Source organism: Taudactylus pleione, unplaced genomic scaffold (assembly GCF_031769625.1).
Source record: "Taudactylus pleione unplaced genomic scaffold, aTauple2 ptg000311l, whole genome shotgun sequence".
NCBI classification, from domain to species: domain Eukaryota; kingdom Metazoa; phylum Chordata; class Amphibia; order Anura; family Myobatrachidae; genus Taudactylus; species Taudactylus pleione.
In genome coordinates, this window is record NW_028284712.1 from 1,847,034 (window position 1) to 1,867,681 (window position 20,648).

The 20,648-nt window shown below is 45.4% G+C and overlaps 1 protein-coding gene across 1 annotated transcript in view; it reads left to right on the forward strand.

Moving 5' to 3' along the window:
* KIAA1328 (KIAA1328 ortholog) overlaps positions 1 to 20,648 on the forward strand; it is a 174,238-nt gene that overhangs the window by 111,090 nt on the left and 42,500 nt on the right. The window contains exons 7-8 of the mRNA XM_088442410.1: positions 2,501 to 3,069; positions 15,040 to 15,135. Of these exons, the coding sequence (XP_088298536.1) occupies positions 2,501 to 3,069; positions 15,040 to 15,135 (665 nt within the window). The remainder of the gene's footprint in view (positions 1 to 2,500; positions 3,070 to 15,039; positions 15,136 to 20,648) is intronic.

Here is a 20,648-nt window from a genome sequence, read left to right on the forward strand (position 1 = left end):
TAAAGTTGTGTTAGCGTGAGGTTATCTTGCTTGCAGTAACCATAAATGTGCCAATCTGCTCTACCGTGGCGGGGCAGCGGCATACTGTACATCTATGTAAGCAAAGTGGCTGTCAACACCATCTGTAACCTCCACCGTGCCCCAGCTGGCTGCGTCCCTCTCCGCTTCTGTTACAGAGATGGGCACCGATGTTCCGTTTCCTCATAGGTCCATACCTTGGAAATGCCTGGGTTCTATGCGAGCTGTTTTCATAATTCTCTTTGTTAGGGGACTGCAAAACTACAGTAAGAAGTTTCATCTAGGATGGGTAATAGTCCTCGCCCAAGTCCTGTTTCAGTCAATGTATAGGTATAGATTTAATATATCTATATGTTACAGACCATTTATCATATTAAAGACCAAGTAAAGGCCCAATTTGGCATTGATATACTGTTTATACAGTAGATGGATTGTTTATGGCAGTGGTTCCTAAACTGGGTGCTGCCAGTCGCTTGCGAGGGGTGCCATGGGTTGGTTGTCCAGTACCATATCAAATTATTTATGGTCAATGTGACAAACAGAAGAGCAACCCTGTCTACCACCACATAACTGACCATAAGGATGACAGGTCAGCACATCCCTGTCCACCACCACATAACTGGACCCCAAGAAGACAGGTCAGCACATCTCTGTCCACCACCACATAACTGGACCCTAAGGATGACAGGTCAGCACATCCCTGTCCACCACCACATAACTGACCCCAAGAAGACTGGTCAGCACATCCCTGTCCACCACCACATAACTGACCCTAAGGGTGACAGGTCAGCACATCCCTGTCACCACCACATAACTGACCATAAGGATGACAGGTTAGCACATCCCTGCCCACCACCACATAACTGACCTTAAGGATGACAGATCAGCATATCCCTGTCACCACCACATAACTGACCCAAAGGAAGACATGTCGGCACATCCCTGCCCACCACCACGTAACTGGCCCCAAGAAGACAGGTCAGCACATTCCTGTCCACCACCACATAACTGGACCTTAAGGATGACAGGTCAGCACATCCCTGCCCACCACCACGTAACTGACCATAAGGATGACAGGTCGGCACATCCCTGTCCTCACCACATAACTGACCCTAAGGATGACAGATCAGCACATCCCTGTCCTCACCACATAACTGACCCTAAGGGTGACAGATCAGCACATCCCTGTCCCCACCACATAACTGACCCTAAGGATGACAGGTCAGCATAAGTTAATTTAACAATTTTTGCAGAATTTCTCAATAAGAAACTTTTGGGGTAGTGTGAAAAAAAAAAGCTGATACTCTAGGGCTCTGTGAGAACAGAAAGTTTTGGAACCACTGGTTTACGGTATAAGTATTTCCTCCATGCTCTTTCTCATCTGTAGCCGGCTGCCATATTGGTAGTGACGTGTCTTTCTGATGAGCAGCTTTCTGGCCGTGTAGATTTGCATCACACACAGGGCTGGGGCTAGTGATGGGGCAATTGTCCGTGGACACTGTTCTGTATTATACTTTTAACAACAATGTAGTGGGATATCTAAGTGTGTGTGTTAGTGTTCATTCTAGCACCTGTCACAACCCGTGCAGTTCTTATTTCCTGCCTGGGGTGTCACTCTCTGCTCTGGTGCTTCTAGCACACTCGATGCAACAAGCTACTGAGATACAGACCGGAGTGTGCTAGAAGCACCAGAGCAGAGAACACCACCCTAGGCGGTGCTAGAATGAACACTACATGTTCATCGTTTATCTCTGAACATATCAATTATAATCATCCTTTTAAGTAGCAATCAATTTCAAGACTAGTTTTTCTGCTATTAATAAATATTTTAAATTTTTGACTCGCGGTGCGTGATGGTTCCCTTTCTAGTTGAATAGATACATTGTTCATTAAATTCAGCTGTTCATTTCCTGCTGGTCTCCATTCTGTTGATGCAGTTGAGTCGGAATACCTAGATATATCTACAGTACTTCCTAGGTTCTCCTCGGGATATCCAACCAGTGCATGTTTTCCATTTCCAACAGAATCACAAGTGAGGATCTTCTAAAATGTGTCAGTGAGTAATGAATACACCTGTGCTCCTGCTGGGTGACCTGGAAAATGTGAAGTGTTTGGGGTCCTGAGGACAGAGCTCGAGAACCTGTGATCTAGTTAAAATTTGTCTAGAGTGAAGGATAAATTGCATCCTGCCTCCAAATTAGCAATAAGGCTGCACTTTGCCAACTATTCAGAGATTAATGTCCGTAGCTATTCAAGGTTAATCCTGTTGCAGGAAATCTTTTGTGACCCCTCTGCAAAAGTACTAGTACGATTTTCTCCAGTAGTCATGCTTTTAAGAAACCATTGGGGTCAAGAATGTGTTTTACTGTATCATATTTTTTTTTAACTTTTCTAATGATTTCTCTTTCCTGCTTTGCATTGGATGAAATATACATGTGAAATTAAATGCCATGTAAATGGTTGTCTGATTTTGTTTTTACAGGTCCCTAAAACTCAACGGCTGCCTACAACAAGCGAATTCAACGGTTCCTACCTCAGCCAGCAGTGCCATAAGCCTGGGAGTGAGTCTGAAAGCTCATGTTCGGTCCGTGTCTGCAGAAGTAATCCCAATCCCAGAACTGGCTTCCATTGCGGTCCAGAGACTTGTGTACAGAGGGAAGGCGCTAGCGGCGGTGTATCTGACATACACTTTGCAGACTTCTCTCGCAGCTGTGGCAGTCCCTTAGACCCACCAGTCTCTCATTGCTGTGTGCACCGTACGGTTCATAGTACACCGGGAAGACACCCACCTGAATTCTCACTGGCAAGGCCCCCAGAAGGTTGCACATTTAGCCGGTGTTCCGCAGTATCCGGTCTGTGTAATGGGGTAGGACCAGGAAAGGATACAGAATATGGGAAACGAGTAACCGAGCAGAGGAAACACGAATTGTTACTGCAGAAGATGGAGCTGGAGATAGAGAAGGAACGGCTGCAGCAGCTTCTGGAACAGCAGGAGGTGAAGCTGCTAGAGAAGCAGCAACAGTTGCAGCTTACCCGGCTAGAGTGTCACCGGTGAGCTCTCCCCTCAGTCACCCATTGTGTGCACAGTATATTATCCTCTTGTTCCCTAATATTGTGACGACTGAAGTGATGCTTGTACTACCAAAAGGATTTTACAATGGTCCTGAACTGGTTTTGGGAAACTATCTTAAAAATATGTCCAAAAAAATGTTTTTTAAGGTAATAACCTTGTGGCTTTCAAAAATCCCTGTTAGGGCAACATCGCTTTAATCTCAGTTGTTCGAGAAGGAGCTGCTATATAGCATAAACCCATCCATAAAACTAGTCTTACTGCCGCCGGGGATCTTGGCATTGCTCAACTGCCCGGTCACTTATTTATATTTATTTTTTTATATAAATCGTCCCATAATGTTTTTTCTTTTTATCGCAACAATGAGTAACATTATATAATCAGGTTCTTTTTGGAGGCCCCTTGAAATTCAAAAGTTTATAACTCCTTTATGAAGGCAGAAAGTTAGCACAGATCAAGGCAAGCGTTCTTGGGGAGGAGGTTTAATGTAGTGGCACACGCACGCATGGGCACACTCAGCACTAATGATTCATTAACGCAAAGGTGTTTAGGAAGGTCAACTCCGATCCATTTACTGGATCCTCTTTATACAGTCTCTTATACATGTGACAACCAAGTATACAGCTTCCAGGGAACTGCAGTGGCTCAGCATCGCCTGCAAACCCCACTGAATCCAAGCGTGGTATAAGAGATAGACAGTAATTAGTTAGACAATGTCTAGATAGACACCAGATGTTAGACAGTCAATAGTTAGGGAAAAAGTTAGACACAAACAAAAGTCAGTCACATTAAAGTTAGACATGTAAAAAGTTTGACAGGGTCAAAAGTTCGACATGAAAGTGGTCAACAATTATTTATTTTTTGTTTTTTAGCCCTAATCTTCACCCTAACCCTCCCCTTGGTGCCTAACCCTCCCTCCTGGTGCCTAACCCTAACCGTCTGGGTAAGTGCCTAACCCTAACCCCCTAGTACCTGCCTAACCCTAATCCTAAAAAACGAAGAAAAAAAAAGTCGACCATTTTTGTGTCTATTTTCTTTCATGTCGAACTTTTGACCCTGTCGAACTTTTGTAGCTGTCGAACTTTTTATATGTCTAACTTTAGCGTGTCTGACTTTTGTCTGTGTCGAACTTTTATCCTTGTCTAACTATTAACTGTTTAACATCTGGTGTCTATCTAGACATTGTCTAACTAATTACTGTCTTCTGTAGTCCGGAACCCAACTAATCCACCCTGCTGCAGAGTGGAGAACTTCTGGCAAAGTGAACGTCATTATTATTATTATAAATTAGAGCTTGTATTTTATCCGGAGAAATCCCCCTCCAACACATTTTACATGTCCCGTCCTGTGAAATATCAGGGGTGTCTCCACATAATGGACACTTGTCTGCACATGGAAGTAAAGGCTGATAGAGCAGCCTGGAGTATGCCAGGTGATGTCCCCTCACTCATACGTAGAATGATCAGTAAAGGGCAGGCTGATGAAGATATTGTTTTCCCCGCTCATCTCCACTTCCATCGGCTGTGATGTGTTCACGCCGCTGCTTTCGCAGGCAGCTCATCCCATAAATGTCAGGTCTGCGTAGCTGGAGCATCGCCGCCTCAGCCTCGTTCTACTCTGCTCTGTAAATGCCTGGGAGGTCTCCTGGGCGAACGCTCCAGTGACGCACTGACTGCACAGTACACACCATCAGTGCAGCCCAGTATACTTCTGTTTGTTAGATGGTGTTTTGTGCAAGGAACACAGGTAATGCAGAAGTGTAGCTATCAATGAAGTTGCTTATACCTTTACACTCAATATTCTAGCACAGCATATCTTTTAATCACCATTGTATTAGTTATACTGTACATGATTTATTTAGGACGGTAAACCTGAGGCTGACATGTTTAGATGTTAGTATCACTCGCAGGGTGTACCACAGTGTAAAGACTAGGAGATTATGATCAGTATGCTCAACATTTCAGCTATAATGTAAGACTTTCATTGGAACTAAAACATTGACCATACTGAGCTTAATCGCCTACTGTAGACTTTACACGGTGGTAACTCCTGCGTGTGCCGCCGGTCTTGCTGCACACTGTGTTTTTCTCCTGATTCAGAGGGCACCTGTGTGTTTTACTATCATCTTTGCACGACCTGTCCCGTGCAACCCGAGTTGAGCGTCTTTCTCTCTTAAAACATGTGATTTATTTGCATGAATAAACTGGGAGCGACAAAACTACACTGCTAGATTACGCTGAACAATTTGATGTGCGGCAATTGTATATCTGTGCAAATGATTCTGTATAGGAAGTGCTTACGATGCAGCGGCCGCAGATTTTTCTCACGCCAAGTCCCGTTGTGCATCGTGCGTGACTTTGTACGTGTTTGAAACTAATTCCTGTGCAGTTAAAAGTCGCAGCCCAGCATCTCTAGTACACTTTGAGCTGTGCTTTGCTGCATCTGCGATGTAAATAAGACTCAATATTGAAAGCGAAAGACGGTACACTACGCCTCTCGGAACGGCTCAGTCGTGCTGTGCATCTCATTCCATATGGCATATAGTTAGGTGTGTGAGGACACATCTGTGTTTTTGTTAGTGTGAGTATGTATATACAAATGCGTCCTCATACATCTATCCTCAATACGCCACGCAGCGCGAGTAGCCTGCCAGTCAGGTTCTGTGTTTCACTGCTAGCGTCAGGTGTCTTTTTTTATTTCACCGACAATGTGTCTAAGGGACATATTCAATTAGGAGCGAAAAGTCCCGTACTTTTCGCATGCCGGACTTTTCACCGACATCGCTGGTTTTCCATGCGGAAAAGGATTACACTTGGCCCCGCTTATCCTTGTATTCAATTAGAAATCGGCGGAAACAAGACCCGGCGAAAAGTCCTGTCAGATTTGGGGAAATCAGCCTGACACCCCCCCCAAAAGTTGTACGGACATTGGGGATCACTATAGATACCCCCGAATAGCCCTGCTGAAGTACTTAAATGCTCTCAATAGCTGCTACTTAGCGTCTTTGTAGAAGTGGTGAAGAATAGCATTTAGCAGGGTTTTTTTGCAGAAAATAAGTAGTCCCAGCAAATTTGGGGTACACGAAAATGGGTGCAAGCATATTTTAAAGTTGCTAAAGTGAAGTTTTAAAAAACGTAAAAAATCCACCTGCCTCAAGCACCTGCAATTTTAAAAACAACTGGGGCATTCTAGGGGCCCCCTTGGAGTCTATTTCGATAGTTTTTAAGTTTGTCCCCCAACTTTGTACTTTTTCACCCCCTTTTTCAAAGTAATTTTTTTGGGGTGTTAAGTATTTTTTCAACTTTTGACACAGTTTACCTTTGGGGGGCTGTCCCAAGGGTGCAGGGTGGTTCCCACAAGTTTGCACCCCAAAACCCTAATTCTGCACTCTTTTTCAACAGCTTTCATGGGCAAATCTTTTTCGCCTATTCCAATGCACTGACTTTTCGCAGCGGCAAATAATGTCACCGGCGATACTTTTCCGCGGAAACTAAGTTTTTGCACCTATTTGAATATGTCCCTAAGTCACAATGTGATAGGAGACTGTGCTGAGTAATGTGATATATTGTAGCACTTTGTATACAGATTGAAAGACTCAGGAGCACACAGATATACAGGTGTCACATATCACATTACTCGGTACAGTCTCCCATATACAGACTCAGGAGCACACAGATATACAGGTATCACATATCACATTACTCAGCGCAGTCTCCTATATACAGACTCAGGAGCACACAGATATACAGGTGTCACATATCACATTACTCTGCGCAGTCTCTCATATACAGACTCAGGAGCACACAGATATACAGGTGTCACATATCACATTACTCAGCGCAGTCTCCTATATACAGACTCAGGTGCACACAGATATACAGGTGTCACATATCACATCACTCAGCGCAGTCTCCCATATACAGACTCAGGAGCACACAGATATACAGGTGTCACATATCACATTACTCAGCGCAGTCTCCTATATACAGACTCAGGAGCACACAGATATACAGGTGTCACATATCACATTACTCAGCGCAGTCTCCCATATACAGACTCAGGAGCACACAGATATACAGGTGTCACATATCACATTACTCAACACAGTCTCCCATATACAGACTCAGGAGCACACAGATATACAGGTGTCACATATCACATTACTCAGCGCAGTCTCCCATATACAGACTCAGGAGCACACAGATATACAGGTGTCACATATCACATTACTCAGCGCAGTCTCCTATATACAGACTCAGGTGCACACAGATATACAGGTGTCACATATCACATCACTCAGCGCAGTCTCCCATATACAGACTCAGGAGCACACAGATATACAGGTGTCACATATCACATTACTCAGCGCAGTCTCCTATATACAGACTCAGGAGCACACAGATATACAGGTGTCACATATCACATTACTCAGCGCAGTCTCCTATATACAGACTCAGGAGCACACAGATATACAGGTGTCACATATCACATTACTCAGCGCAGTCTCCCATATACAGGTGTCACATATCACATTACTCAGCGCAGTCTCCTATATACAGACTCAGGTGCACACAGATATACAGGTGTCACATATCACATTACTCAGCGCAGTCTCTCATATACAGACTCAGGAGCACACAGATATACAGGTGTCACATATCACATTACTCAGCGCAGTCTCCTATATACAGACTCAGGTGCACACAGATATACAGGTGTCACATATCACATCACTCAGCGCAGTCTCCCATATACAGACTCAGGAGCACACAGATATACAGGTGTCACATATCACATTACTCAGCGCAGTCTCCTATATACAGACTCAGGAGCACACAGATATACAGGTGTCACATATCACATTACTCAGCGCAGTCTCCCATATACAGACTCAGGAGCACACAGATATACAGGTGTCACATATCACATTACTCAACACAGTCTCCCATATACAGACTCAGGAGCACACAGATATACAGGTGTCACATCACATTACTCAGCGCAGTCTCCTATATACAGACTCAGGTGCACACAGATATACAGGTGTCACATATCACATCACTCAGCGCAGTCTCCCATATACAGACTCAGGAGCACACAGATATACAGGTGTCACATATCACATTACTCAGCGCAGTCTCCTATATACAGACTCAGGAGCACACAGATATACAGGTGTCACATATCACATTACTCAGCGCAGTCTCCTATATACAGACTCAGGAGCACACAGATATACAGGTGTCACATATCACATTACTCAGCGCAGTCTCCCATATACAGACACAGGAGTACACAGATATACAGGTGTCACATATCACATTACTCAGCGCAGTCTCCCATATACAGACACAGGAGCACACAGATATACAGGTGTCACATATCACATTACTCAGCGCAGTCTCCCATATACAGACTCAGGAGCACACAGATATACAGGTGTCACATATCACATTACTCTGCGCAGTCTCCCATATACAGACTCAGGAGCACACAGATATACAGGTGTCACATATCACATTACTCAGCGCAGTCTCTCATATACAGACTCAGGAGCACACAGATATACAGGTGTCACATATCACATTACTCAGCGCAGTCTCCTATATACAGACTCAGGTGCACACAGATATACAGGTGTCACATATCACATCACTCAGCGCAGTCTCCCATATACAGACTCAGGAGCACACAGATATACAGGTGTCACATATCACATTACTCAGCGCAGTCTCCTATATACAGACTCAGGAGCACACAGTTATACAGGTGTCACATATCACATTACTCAGCACAGTCTCCTATATACAGACTCAGGAGCACACAGATATACAGGTGTCACATATCACATTACTCAGCGCAGTCTCCCATATACAGACTCAGGAGCACACAGATATACAGGTGTCACATATCACATTACTCAGCACAGTCTCCCATATACAGACTCAGGTGCACACAGATATACAGGTGTCACATATCACATTACTCAGCGCAGTCTCCTATATACAGACTGAGGAGCACACAGATATACAGGTGTCACATATCACATTACTCAGCGCAGTCTCCCATATACAGACTCAGGAGCACACAGATATACAGGTGTCACATATCACATTACTCAGCGCAGTCTCCATATACAGACTCAGGAGCACACAGATATACAGGTGTCACATATCACATTACTCAGCGCAGTCTCCATATATATATAGACTCAGGAGCACACAGATATACAGGTGTCACATATCACATTACTCAGCACAGTCTCCCATATACAGACTCAGGTGCACACAGATATACAGGTGTCACATATCACATTACTCAGCGCAGTCTCCTATATACAGACTGAGGAGCACACAGATATACAGGTGTCACATATCACATTACTCGGTACAGTCTCCAATATACAGACTCAGGAGCACACAGATATACAGGTATCACATATCACATTACTCAGCGCAGTCTCCTATATACAGACTCAGGTGCACACAGATATACAGGTGTCACATGTCACATTACTCAGCACAGTCTCCCATATACAGACTCAGGAGCACACAGATATACAGGTGTCACATATCACATTACTCAGCGCAGTCTCCTATATATAGACTCAGGAGCACACAGATATACAGGTGTCACATATCACATTACTCAGCGCAGTCTCCTATATACAGACTCAGGTGCACACAGATATACAGGTGTCACATATCACATTACTCAGCGCAGTCTCCTATATACAGGCTCAGGAGCACACAGATATACAGGTGTCACATATCACATTACTCAGCGCAGTCTCCCATATACAGACTCAGGAGCACACAGATATACAGGTGACACATATCACATTACTCAGCGCAGTCTCCCATATACAGACTCAGGAGCACACAGATATACAGGTGTCACATATCACATTACTCAACACAGTCTCCCATATACAGACTCAGGAGCACACAGATATACAGGTGTCACATATCACATTACTCAGCGCAGTCTCCTATATACAGACTCAGGAGCACACAGATATACAGGTGTCATATATCACATTACTCAGCGCAGTCTCCTATATACAGACTCAGGAGCACACAGATATACAGGTGTCACATATCACATTACTCAGCGCAGTCTCCTATATACAGACTCAGGAGCACACAGATATACAGGTGTCACATATCACATTACTCAGCGCAGTCTCCTATATACAGACTCAGGAGCACACAGATATACAGGTATCACATTACTCAGCGCAGTCTCCTATATACAGACTCAGGAGCACACAGATATACAGGTGTCACATATCGCATTACTCAGCGCAGTCTCTCATATACAGACTCAGGAGCACACAGATATACAGGTGTCACATATCACATTACTCAGCGCAGTCTCCTATATACAGACTCAGGAGCACACAGATATACAGGTGTCACATATCACATTACTCAGCGCAGTCTCCCATATACAGACTCAGGAGCACACAGATATACAGGTGTCACATATCACATTACTCAGCGCAGTCTCCCATATACAGACTCAGGAGCACACAGATATACAGGTGTCACATATCACATTACTCAGCGCAGTCTCCCATATACAGACTCAGGAGCACACAGATATACAGGTGTCACATATCACATTACTCAGCGCAGTCTCCCATATACAGACTCAGGAGCACACAGATATACAGGTGTCACACATCACATTACTCAGCACAGTCTCCTATATACAGACTCAGGAGCACACAGATACACAGGTGTCATATATCACATTACTCAGCGCAGTCTCCCATATACAGACACAGGAGCACACAGATATACAGGTGTCACATATCACATTACTCAGCGCAGTCTCCCATATACAGACTCAGGAGCACACAGATATACAGGTGTCACATATCACATTACTCAGCGCAGTCTCCCATATACAGACTCAGGAGCACACAGATATACAGGTGTCACATATCACATTACTCAGCGCAGTCTCCTATATACAGACTCAGGAGCACACAGATACACAGGTGTCACATATCACATTACTCAGCGCAGTCTCCTATATATAGACTCAGGAGCACACAGATATACAGGTGTCACATATCACATTACTCAGCGCAGTCTCCCATATACAGACTCAGGAGCACACAGATATACAGGTGTCATATATCACATTACTCAGCGCAGTCTCCTATATACAGACTCAGGAGCACACAGATATACAGGTGTCACATATCACATTACTCAGCGCAGTCTCCTATATACAGACTCAGGAGCACACAGATATACAGGTGTCACATATCACATTACTCAGCGCAGTCTCCCATATACAGACTCAGGAGCACACAGATATACAGGTGTCACATATCACATTACTCAGCGCAGTCTCTCATATACAGACTCAGGAGCACACAGATATACAGGTGTCACATATCACATTACTCAGCGCAGTCTCCTATATACAGACTCAGGAGCACACAGATATACAGGTGTCACATATCACATTACTCAGCGCAGTCTCCTATATACAGACTCAGGAGCACACAGATATACAGGTGTCACATATCACATTACCCAGCGCAGTCTCTCATATACAGACTCAGGAGCACACAGATATACAGGTGTCACATATCACATTACTCAGCGCAGTCTCCCATATACAGACTCAGGAGCACACAGATATACAGGTGTCACATATCACATTACTCAGCGCAGTCTCCCATATACAGACTCAGGAGCACACAGATATACAGGTGTCACATATCACATTACTCAGCGCAGTCTCTCATATACAGACTCAGGAGCACACAGATATACAGGTGTCACATATCACATTACTCAGCGCAGTCTCCTATATACAGACTCAGGAGCACACAGATATACAGGTGTCACATATCACATTACTCAGCGCAGTCTCCCATATACAGACTCAGGAGCACACAGATATACAGGTGTCACATATCACATTACTCAGCGCAGTCTCCCATATACAGACTCAGGAGCACACAGATATACAGGTGTCACATATCACATTACTCAGCGCAGTCTCCCATATACAGACTCAGGAGCACACAGATATACAGGTGTCACATATCACATTACTCAGCGCAGTCTCCCATATACAGACTCAGGAGCACACAGATATACAGGTGTCACACATCACATTACTCAGCACAGTCTCCTATATACAGACTCAGGAGCACACAGATACACAGGTGTCATATATCACATTACTCAGCGCAGTCTCCCATATACAGACACAGGAGCACACAGATACACAGGTGTCACATATCACATTACTCAGCGCAGTCTCCCATATACAGACTCAGGAGCACACAGATATACAGGTGTCATATATCACATTACTCAGCGCAGTCTCCTATATACAGACTCAGGAGCACACAGATATACAGGTGTCACATATCACATTACTCAGCGCAGTCTCCTATATACAGACTCAGGAGCACACAGATATACAGGTGTCACATATCACATTACTCAGCGCAGTCTCCTATATACAGACTCAGGAGCACACAGATATACAGGTATCACATTACTCAGCGCAGTCTCCTATATACAGACTCAGGAGCACACAGATATACAGGTGTCACATATCACATTACTCAGCGCAGTCTCTCATATACAGACTCAGGAGCACACAGATATACAGGTGTCACATATCACATTACTCAGCGCAGTCTCCTATATACAGACTCAGGAGCACACAGATATACAGGTGTCACATATCACATTACTCAGCGCAGTCTCCCATATACAGACTCAGGAGCACACAGATATACAGGTGTCACATATCACATTACTCAGCGCAGTCTCCCATATACAGACTCAGGAGCACACAGATATACAGGTGTCACATATCACATTACTCAGCGCAGTCTCCCATATACAGACTCAGGAGCACACAGATATACAGGTGTCACATATCACATTACTCAGCGCAGTCTCCCATATACAGACTCAGGAGCACACAGATACACAGGTGTCACACATCACATTACTCAGCACAGTCTCCTATATACAGACTCAGGAGCACACAGATACACAGGTGTCATATATCACATTACTCAGCGCAGTCTCCCATATACAGACACAGGAGCACACAGATATACAGGTGTCACATATCACATTACTCAGCGCAGTCTCCCATATACAGACTCAGGAGCACACAGATATACAGGTGTCACATATCACATTACTCAGCGCAGTCTCCCATATACAGACTCAGGAGCACACAGATATACAGGTGTCAGATATCACATTACTCAGCGCAGTCTCCTATATATAGACTCAGGAGCACACAGATATACAGGTGTCACATATCACATTACTCAGCGCAGTCTCCTATATATAGACTCAGGAGCACACAGATATACAGGTGTCACATATCACATTACTCAGCGCAGTCTCCCATATACAGACTCAGGAGCACACAGATATACAGGTGTCATATATCACATTACTCAGCGCAGTCTCCCATATACAGACTCAGGAGCACACAGATATACAGGTGTCAGATATCACATTACTCAGCGCAGTCTCCTATATACAGACTCAGGAGCACACAGATATACAGGTGTCACATATCACATTACTCAGCGCAGTCTCCCATATACAGACTCAGGAGCACACAGATATACAGGTGTCATATATCACATTACTCAGCGCAGTCTCCTATATACAGACTCAGGAGCACACAGATATACAGGTGTCACATATCACATTACTCAGTGCAGTCTCCTATATACAGACTCAGGAGCACACAGATATACAGGTGTCACATATCACATTACTCAGCGCAGTCTGCTGGTGCATCCTAGTCCATCACATTGAGACTTTGGTATATTTTTTGTGACAAAAATGTGTCTAATGCTAGCAGAGTCTCACTGGACCTGGAGTGCCGATAGGGGCTTTTTAGCGCAACTGCAGCAAAGATGTGTAAGGAGACGTATGTATGTAAAAATGGTCACAAAACAAAGACGAGAAACTGGTACTGAGATGTAATTAGTGGTCCTGAATAACACACTAGGCCGGCTTCCAAAGTAATGACAATATAATGAGTGACTGGTTACTTTGATCCCGGGATATGTAGAATGTATAAATCCATCCAATATAAAGTGCCTGTAGTCCTATTGGTGAAAAGCGTTATAAAAATGGAATTATTGTGTATTAAAAAATGGTGCTGACCGATTTCATTCCCATAAGCAGCAAAGTGATGCCACACTACACACAGGAAAAGCCTGAACCCGTGATACTGTGTTATCCATGATATACAGGGAAGATGCACAGTGCGTGTGTGGGCACAGTATACACGTGTGTGGGCACAGTATACTCGTGTGTGGGCACAGTATACTCGTGTGTGGGCACAGTATACACGTGTGTGGGCACAGTATACACGTGTGTGGGCACAGTATACTCGTGTGTGGGCACAGTATACTCGTGTGTGGGCACAGTATACTCGTGTGTGGGCACAGTATACTCGTGTGTGGGCACAGTATACTCGTGTGTGGGCAGAAATATAATGCAGGGTCAGGGCCATATGGTTATTCTGCAGTTATGGAAAGTGCAATATGTAATCAGCGGTACCTAGTTATGTAATACTGTATTTTCTCATACTATAATGGTTAGAGGTTCCGGAATATATACTTTCCAGGCACTTTGTGCTGATAGCGTGTACTGCACACTTGATGATCAGGCAGCCATTAATGTGCCATAAACCGTAGCCTGTACTGAATATTGTTATGTGGAGGTGTCGGGGAATTGCTGTTCATTTTAGGCCAAAGTCATTGGCTGCCATTAGCTGCTGGGGGCCCATGCAGACAACAGAAGCTTTCCCGGAAGTTTAACCCTGATAGGCTTCTGCCTGTTACTGAGTAGTTGGCACATACCGTACCCTGGGGCAGTGCACAATTCTATTAAAATATGGGTTATTCTTGTTTTTTCTGGTTATAGAACTCAGCCAGCGCCTGAAACACAGACCAGAGAGACCGCCATCAACACTACACCCTCATCCGGCGCAGTCCAGCTAACCAATGGATTTATAAATAGGTATGTGTGTTAGGCAATCCATCAAAATGTAACAAATTTTTCACGTTTTATTTATGTATTGTGTATGTACTCTGGCACCGGCACTGTGTGGTGCGTATGTACTCTGCATCGGCACTGTGTGGTGCGTATGTACTCTGCATCGGCACTGTGTGGTGCGTATGTACTCTGCATCGGCACTGTGTGGTGTGTATGTACTCTGCATCGGCACTGTGTGGTGCGTCTGTACTCTGCACCGGCACTGTGTGGTGTATATGTACTCTGCACCGGCACTGTGTGGTGCGTCTGTACTCTGCACCGGCACTGTGTGGTGTATATGTACTCTGCACCGGCACTGTGTGGTGCGTCTGTACTCTGCACCGGCACTGTGTGGTGTATATGTACTCTGCACCGGCACTGTGTGGTGTATATGTACTCTGCACCGGCACTGTGTGGTGTATATGTACTCTCCACCGGCACTGTGTGGTGCGTCTGTACTCTGCACCGGCACTGTGTGGTGTATATGTACTCTGCATCGGCACTGTGTGGTGTGTATGTACTCTGGCACCATGTGGTGTGTATGTACTCTGGCACTGTGTGTATGTACTCTGGCAGCGGCACTGTGTGGTGTGTATGTACTCTGGCAGCGGCACTGTGTGGTGTGTATGTACTCTGGCACCGGCACTGTGTGGTGCGTATGTACTCTGGAATCGGCACTGTGTTGTGCGTATGTACTCTGGCACCGGCACTGTGTGGTGCGTATGTACTCTGGAATCGGCACTGTGTGGTGTGTATGTACTCTGGCAGCGGCACTCTGTGGTGTGTATGTACTCTGGCAGCGGCACTGTGTGGTGCGTATGTACTCTGGCAGCGGCACTGTGTGGTGCGTATGTACTCTGCACCGGCACTGTGTGGTGCGTCTGTACTCTGCACCGGCACTGTGTGGTGTATATGTACTCTGCACCGGCACTGTGTGGTGCGTCTGTACTCTGCACCGGCACTGTGTGGTGTATATGTACTCTGCACCGGCACTGTGTGGTGTGTATTTACTCTGGCACTGTGTGTGTGGTGTGTATGTACTCTGCATCGGCACTGTGTGGTGTGTATGTACTCTGGCACCATGTGGTGTGTATGTACTCTGGCACTGTGTGTATGTACTCTGGCAGCGGCACTGTGTGGTGTGTATGTACTCTGGCAGCGGCACTGTGTGGTGTGTATGTACTCTGGCACCGGCACTGTGTGGTGTGTATGTACTCTGGAATCGGCACTGTGTGGTGTGTATGTACTCTGGCAGCGGCACTGTGTGGTGCGTATGTACTCTGGCAGCGGCACTGTGTGGTGTGTATGTACTCTGGCACTGTGTGTATGTACTCTGGCAGCGGCACTGTGTGGTGTGTATGTACTCTGGCAGCGGCACTGTGTGGTGCGTATGTACTCTGGCACCGGCACTGTGTGGTGCGTATGTACTCTGGAATCGGCACTGTGTGGTGTGTATGTACTCTGGCAGCGGCACTGTGTGGTGCGTATGTACTCTGGCAGCGGCACTGTGTGGTGCGTATGTACTCTGGCAGCGGCACTGTGTGGTGCGTATGTACTCTGGCACCGGCACTGTGTGGTGCGTATGTACTCTGGCACCGGCACTGTGTGGTGCGTATGTACTCTGGCACCGGCACTGTGTGGTGCGTATGTACTCTGGCACCGGCACTGTGTGGTGCGTATGTACTCTGGCACCGGCACTGTGTGGTGCGTATGTACTCTGGCACCGGCACTGTGTGGTGCGTATGTACTCTGGCACCGGCACTGTGTGGTGCGTATGTACTCTGGTATCGGCACTGTGTGGTGCGTATGTACTCTGGCACCGGCTCTGTGCGGTGCGTATGTACTCTGGCACCGGCACTGTGTGGTGCGTATGTACTCTGGAATCGGCACTGTGTGGTGCGTATGTACTCTGGCACCGGCACTGTGTGGTGCGTATGTACTCTGGAATCGGCGCTGTGTGGTGTGTATGTACTCTGGAATCGGCGCTGTGTGGTGTGTATGTACTCTGGAATCGGCGCTGTGTGGTGTGTATGTACTCTGGAATCGGCGCTGTGTGGTGTGTATGTACTCTGGAATCGGCGCTGTGTGGTGTGTATGTACTCTGGAATCGGCGCTGTGTTGTGTGTGTGTACTCTGGAATCGGCGCTGTGTTGTGTGTATGTACTCTGGCACTGTGTGGTGTGTATGTACTCTGGCACTGTGTGGTGTGTATGTACTCGGGCACCGGCACTGTGTGGTGTGTATGTTCTCTGGCACTGTGTGGTGTGTATGTATTCGGGCACCGGCACTGTGTGGTGTGTATGTACTCTGGCACTGTGTGTATGTACTCTGGCAGCGGCACTGTGTGGTGTGTATGTACTCTGGCACTGTGTGTATGTACTCTGGCACCGGCACTGTGTGGTGTGTATGTGCTCTGGCACTGTGTGGTGTGTATGTACTCTGGCACTGTGTGGTGTGTATGTACTCTGGCACTGTGTGGTGTGTATGTACTCTGGCACTGTGTGGTGTGTATGTACTCTGGCACTGTGTGGTGTGTATGTACCCTGGCACTGCGTGGTGTGTATGTACTCTGGCACCGGCACTGTGTGGTGTGTATGTACTCTGGCACCGGCACTGTGTGGTATGTACAGAGGGTAAAATAAGTATTGAACACATCAATATTTTTCTCAGCAAATATATATATATATGTGTGTAATGGGGCTATTGTAATGAAATTATCACCAAATGTCAGCAACAACCCATGCCATCCACACATGCAGAGACATCAAACCATAGATGTCAATAAATTAAGTTATGTGAAATTACACAGGGAAAAAGTATTGAACACGCTTACTGACATTTATTTAATATTTCGTACAAAAGCCTTTGTCGGTAATGACAGCTTCAAGGCGCCTCCTCTATGGAGAGACTAGTCGTGTGCATTGCTCAGGTGTGATTTTGGCCCATTCTTCCACACAAACAGTCTTCAAATCTTGATGGTTCCATGGCCTCTTCTATGAACTCTGGGCCTGATTCAGAGCCGGACGCTCTGACAGAGCGCTCTCTCTGAATCAGGGCCGGCCTTCTGTTTTTTTAGAGCGGACCCCTGGCCGCTCGCATAGCTGTGGGTGACCACCCACAGCTATAGCGAGCGGCCAGGAAGATGGTCGCGATGGTCAAGACCATCGGGCTTGCGACGAGACCCTTGTGGTAGGGTCTCTTTGCCGCAAGCCCTAGAGTGCTTTCGTCTCAAACAGAGCCGAGAGCACTCCCACTGACATCACTAGTTATGTCAGTGGGGCCGGCTCCAGACGGTAGGCGTTCCCATGGGACTCCCAGCTCCCATGGGACTCCCAGCCACTCCACCGGCCGCCCACCAAAGGGGGCGTGCTGTCACTCAACATCGACAGGGATCATTGTCTTGCTGAAATTTCCACCCTCGTTTCATCTTCAGCATCCTCGTAGATGACAACTGATTTTTATCAAGAATGTCTCGGTACATTTTTCCATTCATCTTTCCTTCAACCATATGAAGTATGCCAGTACCGTATGCTGAAAAACAGCCCCACACCATGATGTTACTACCTCCATACTTCACTGTTGGCATGGTGTTTTTGGGGTGATGTGCAGTGACATTTCTCCTCCAAACACGGTGTGTATTATGGCATTCAAAGAATTTTGGTCTCATCTGACCAGACTATATTCTCTCAGTATTTCACAGGCTAGCCCAAATGTTGTGCAGCAAACTTTAAACGAGCTTCAACATGCGTTTTCTTCAGCAATGGAGTCTTGCGTGATGAGCGTGCATACAGGCCATGGCGGTTGAGTGCATTACTTATTGTTTTCTTTTAAACAATTGTACCTGCTAATTCCAGGTATTTCTGAAGCTCTCCACAAGTGGTCCTTGGCACTTGGACAACTCTTCTGATAATTATTTTCACTAGTCTCTCAGAAATCTTGCCGAGGAGCACCTGGTCGGGGCTGGTTTATGGTGAAATTATGTTCTTTCCACTTCCGGATTATGGTCCCAACAGTGCTCACTGCAACATTCAGAAGTTTAGAAATCCTTCTGTAACCAATGCCATCTGTATGTTTTGCAACAATAAGGTTGCGAAGGTCTAGAGAGAGCTCTTTGCTTTTACCCATCATGAGTTGTGTCTTGTGTAACACCTTAGTTATGAGACACCTATTTATAGGCCATCAGTTGGGACTGAACCAGGTTATATTAATTTGCACTGACAAGGGGCAGGATTGCTTTCTAATTACTGATAGATTTCAGCTGGTGTCTTGGCTTTCCATGCCTTTTTGCACCTCCCTTTCTTCATGTGTTCATTACTTTTTCCCTTTGTAATTTCACATTATTACACACAACTTAATTTATGGACATCTATGGTTTGATTTCTTTGCATGTGTGGATTGTTTGGGTTGTTGCTGACATTTGGTAAAAATGTCATTACAATAGCCCCAATACATATATATTTACTGAGAAAAATGTTGATGTGTTCAATACTTATTTTACCCGCTGTATGTACTCTGGCATTGGCACACGGTGGTGTGCATGTATTCTGGCATTGGCATATTTATGTACTCTGGCACCGGTATTAGCCTATGTCAGAGGTTCTCAAATGCAGATCAGGTTTTAGAGATATCCATGGTTGAGCACAGGTGACTTAATTAGTACCTTAGTCAATTTGATGTAACCACCTGTGCTCAACCATGCATCTCCAAAACCTGACCTGTTGGGGAGCCTTGAGGACCACATTTGGGAACCTCTGGCCTATGTTATATTTATGTACTCTGGCACCGGTATTGGCCTATGTTCTATTTATGTACTCTGGCACCGGTATTGGCCTATGTTCTATTTATGTACTCTGGCACCGGTATTGGCCTATGTTCTATTTATGTACTCTGGCACCGGTATTGGCCTATGTTATATTTATGTACTCTGGCACCGATATTGGCCTATGTTATATTTATGTACTCTGGCACCGGTATTGGCCTATGTTATATTTATGTACTCTGGCACCGGTATTGGCCTATGTTATATTTATGTACCCTGGCACCGGTATTGGCCTATGTTATATTTATGTACTCTGGCACCGGTATTGGCCTATGTTATATTTATGTACTCTGGCATCGGTATTGGCCTATGTTATATTTATGTACTCTGGCACCGGTATTGGCCTATGTTATATTTATGTACTCTGGCACCGGTATTGGCCTATGTTATATTTATGTACTCTGGCACCGGTATTGGCCTATGTTATATTTATCTACTCTGGCACCGGTATTGGCCTATGTTATATTTATCTACTCTGGCATCGGTATTGGCCTATGTTATATTTATGTACTCTGGCATATGTATTGGCCTATGTTATATTTATGTACTCTGGCATATGTATTGGCCTATGTTATATTTATGTACTCTGGCACCGGTATTGGCCTATGTTATATTTATGTACTCTGGCACCGGTATTGGCCTATGTTATCTTTATGTACTCTGGCACCGGTATTGGCCT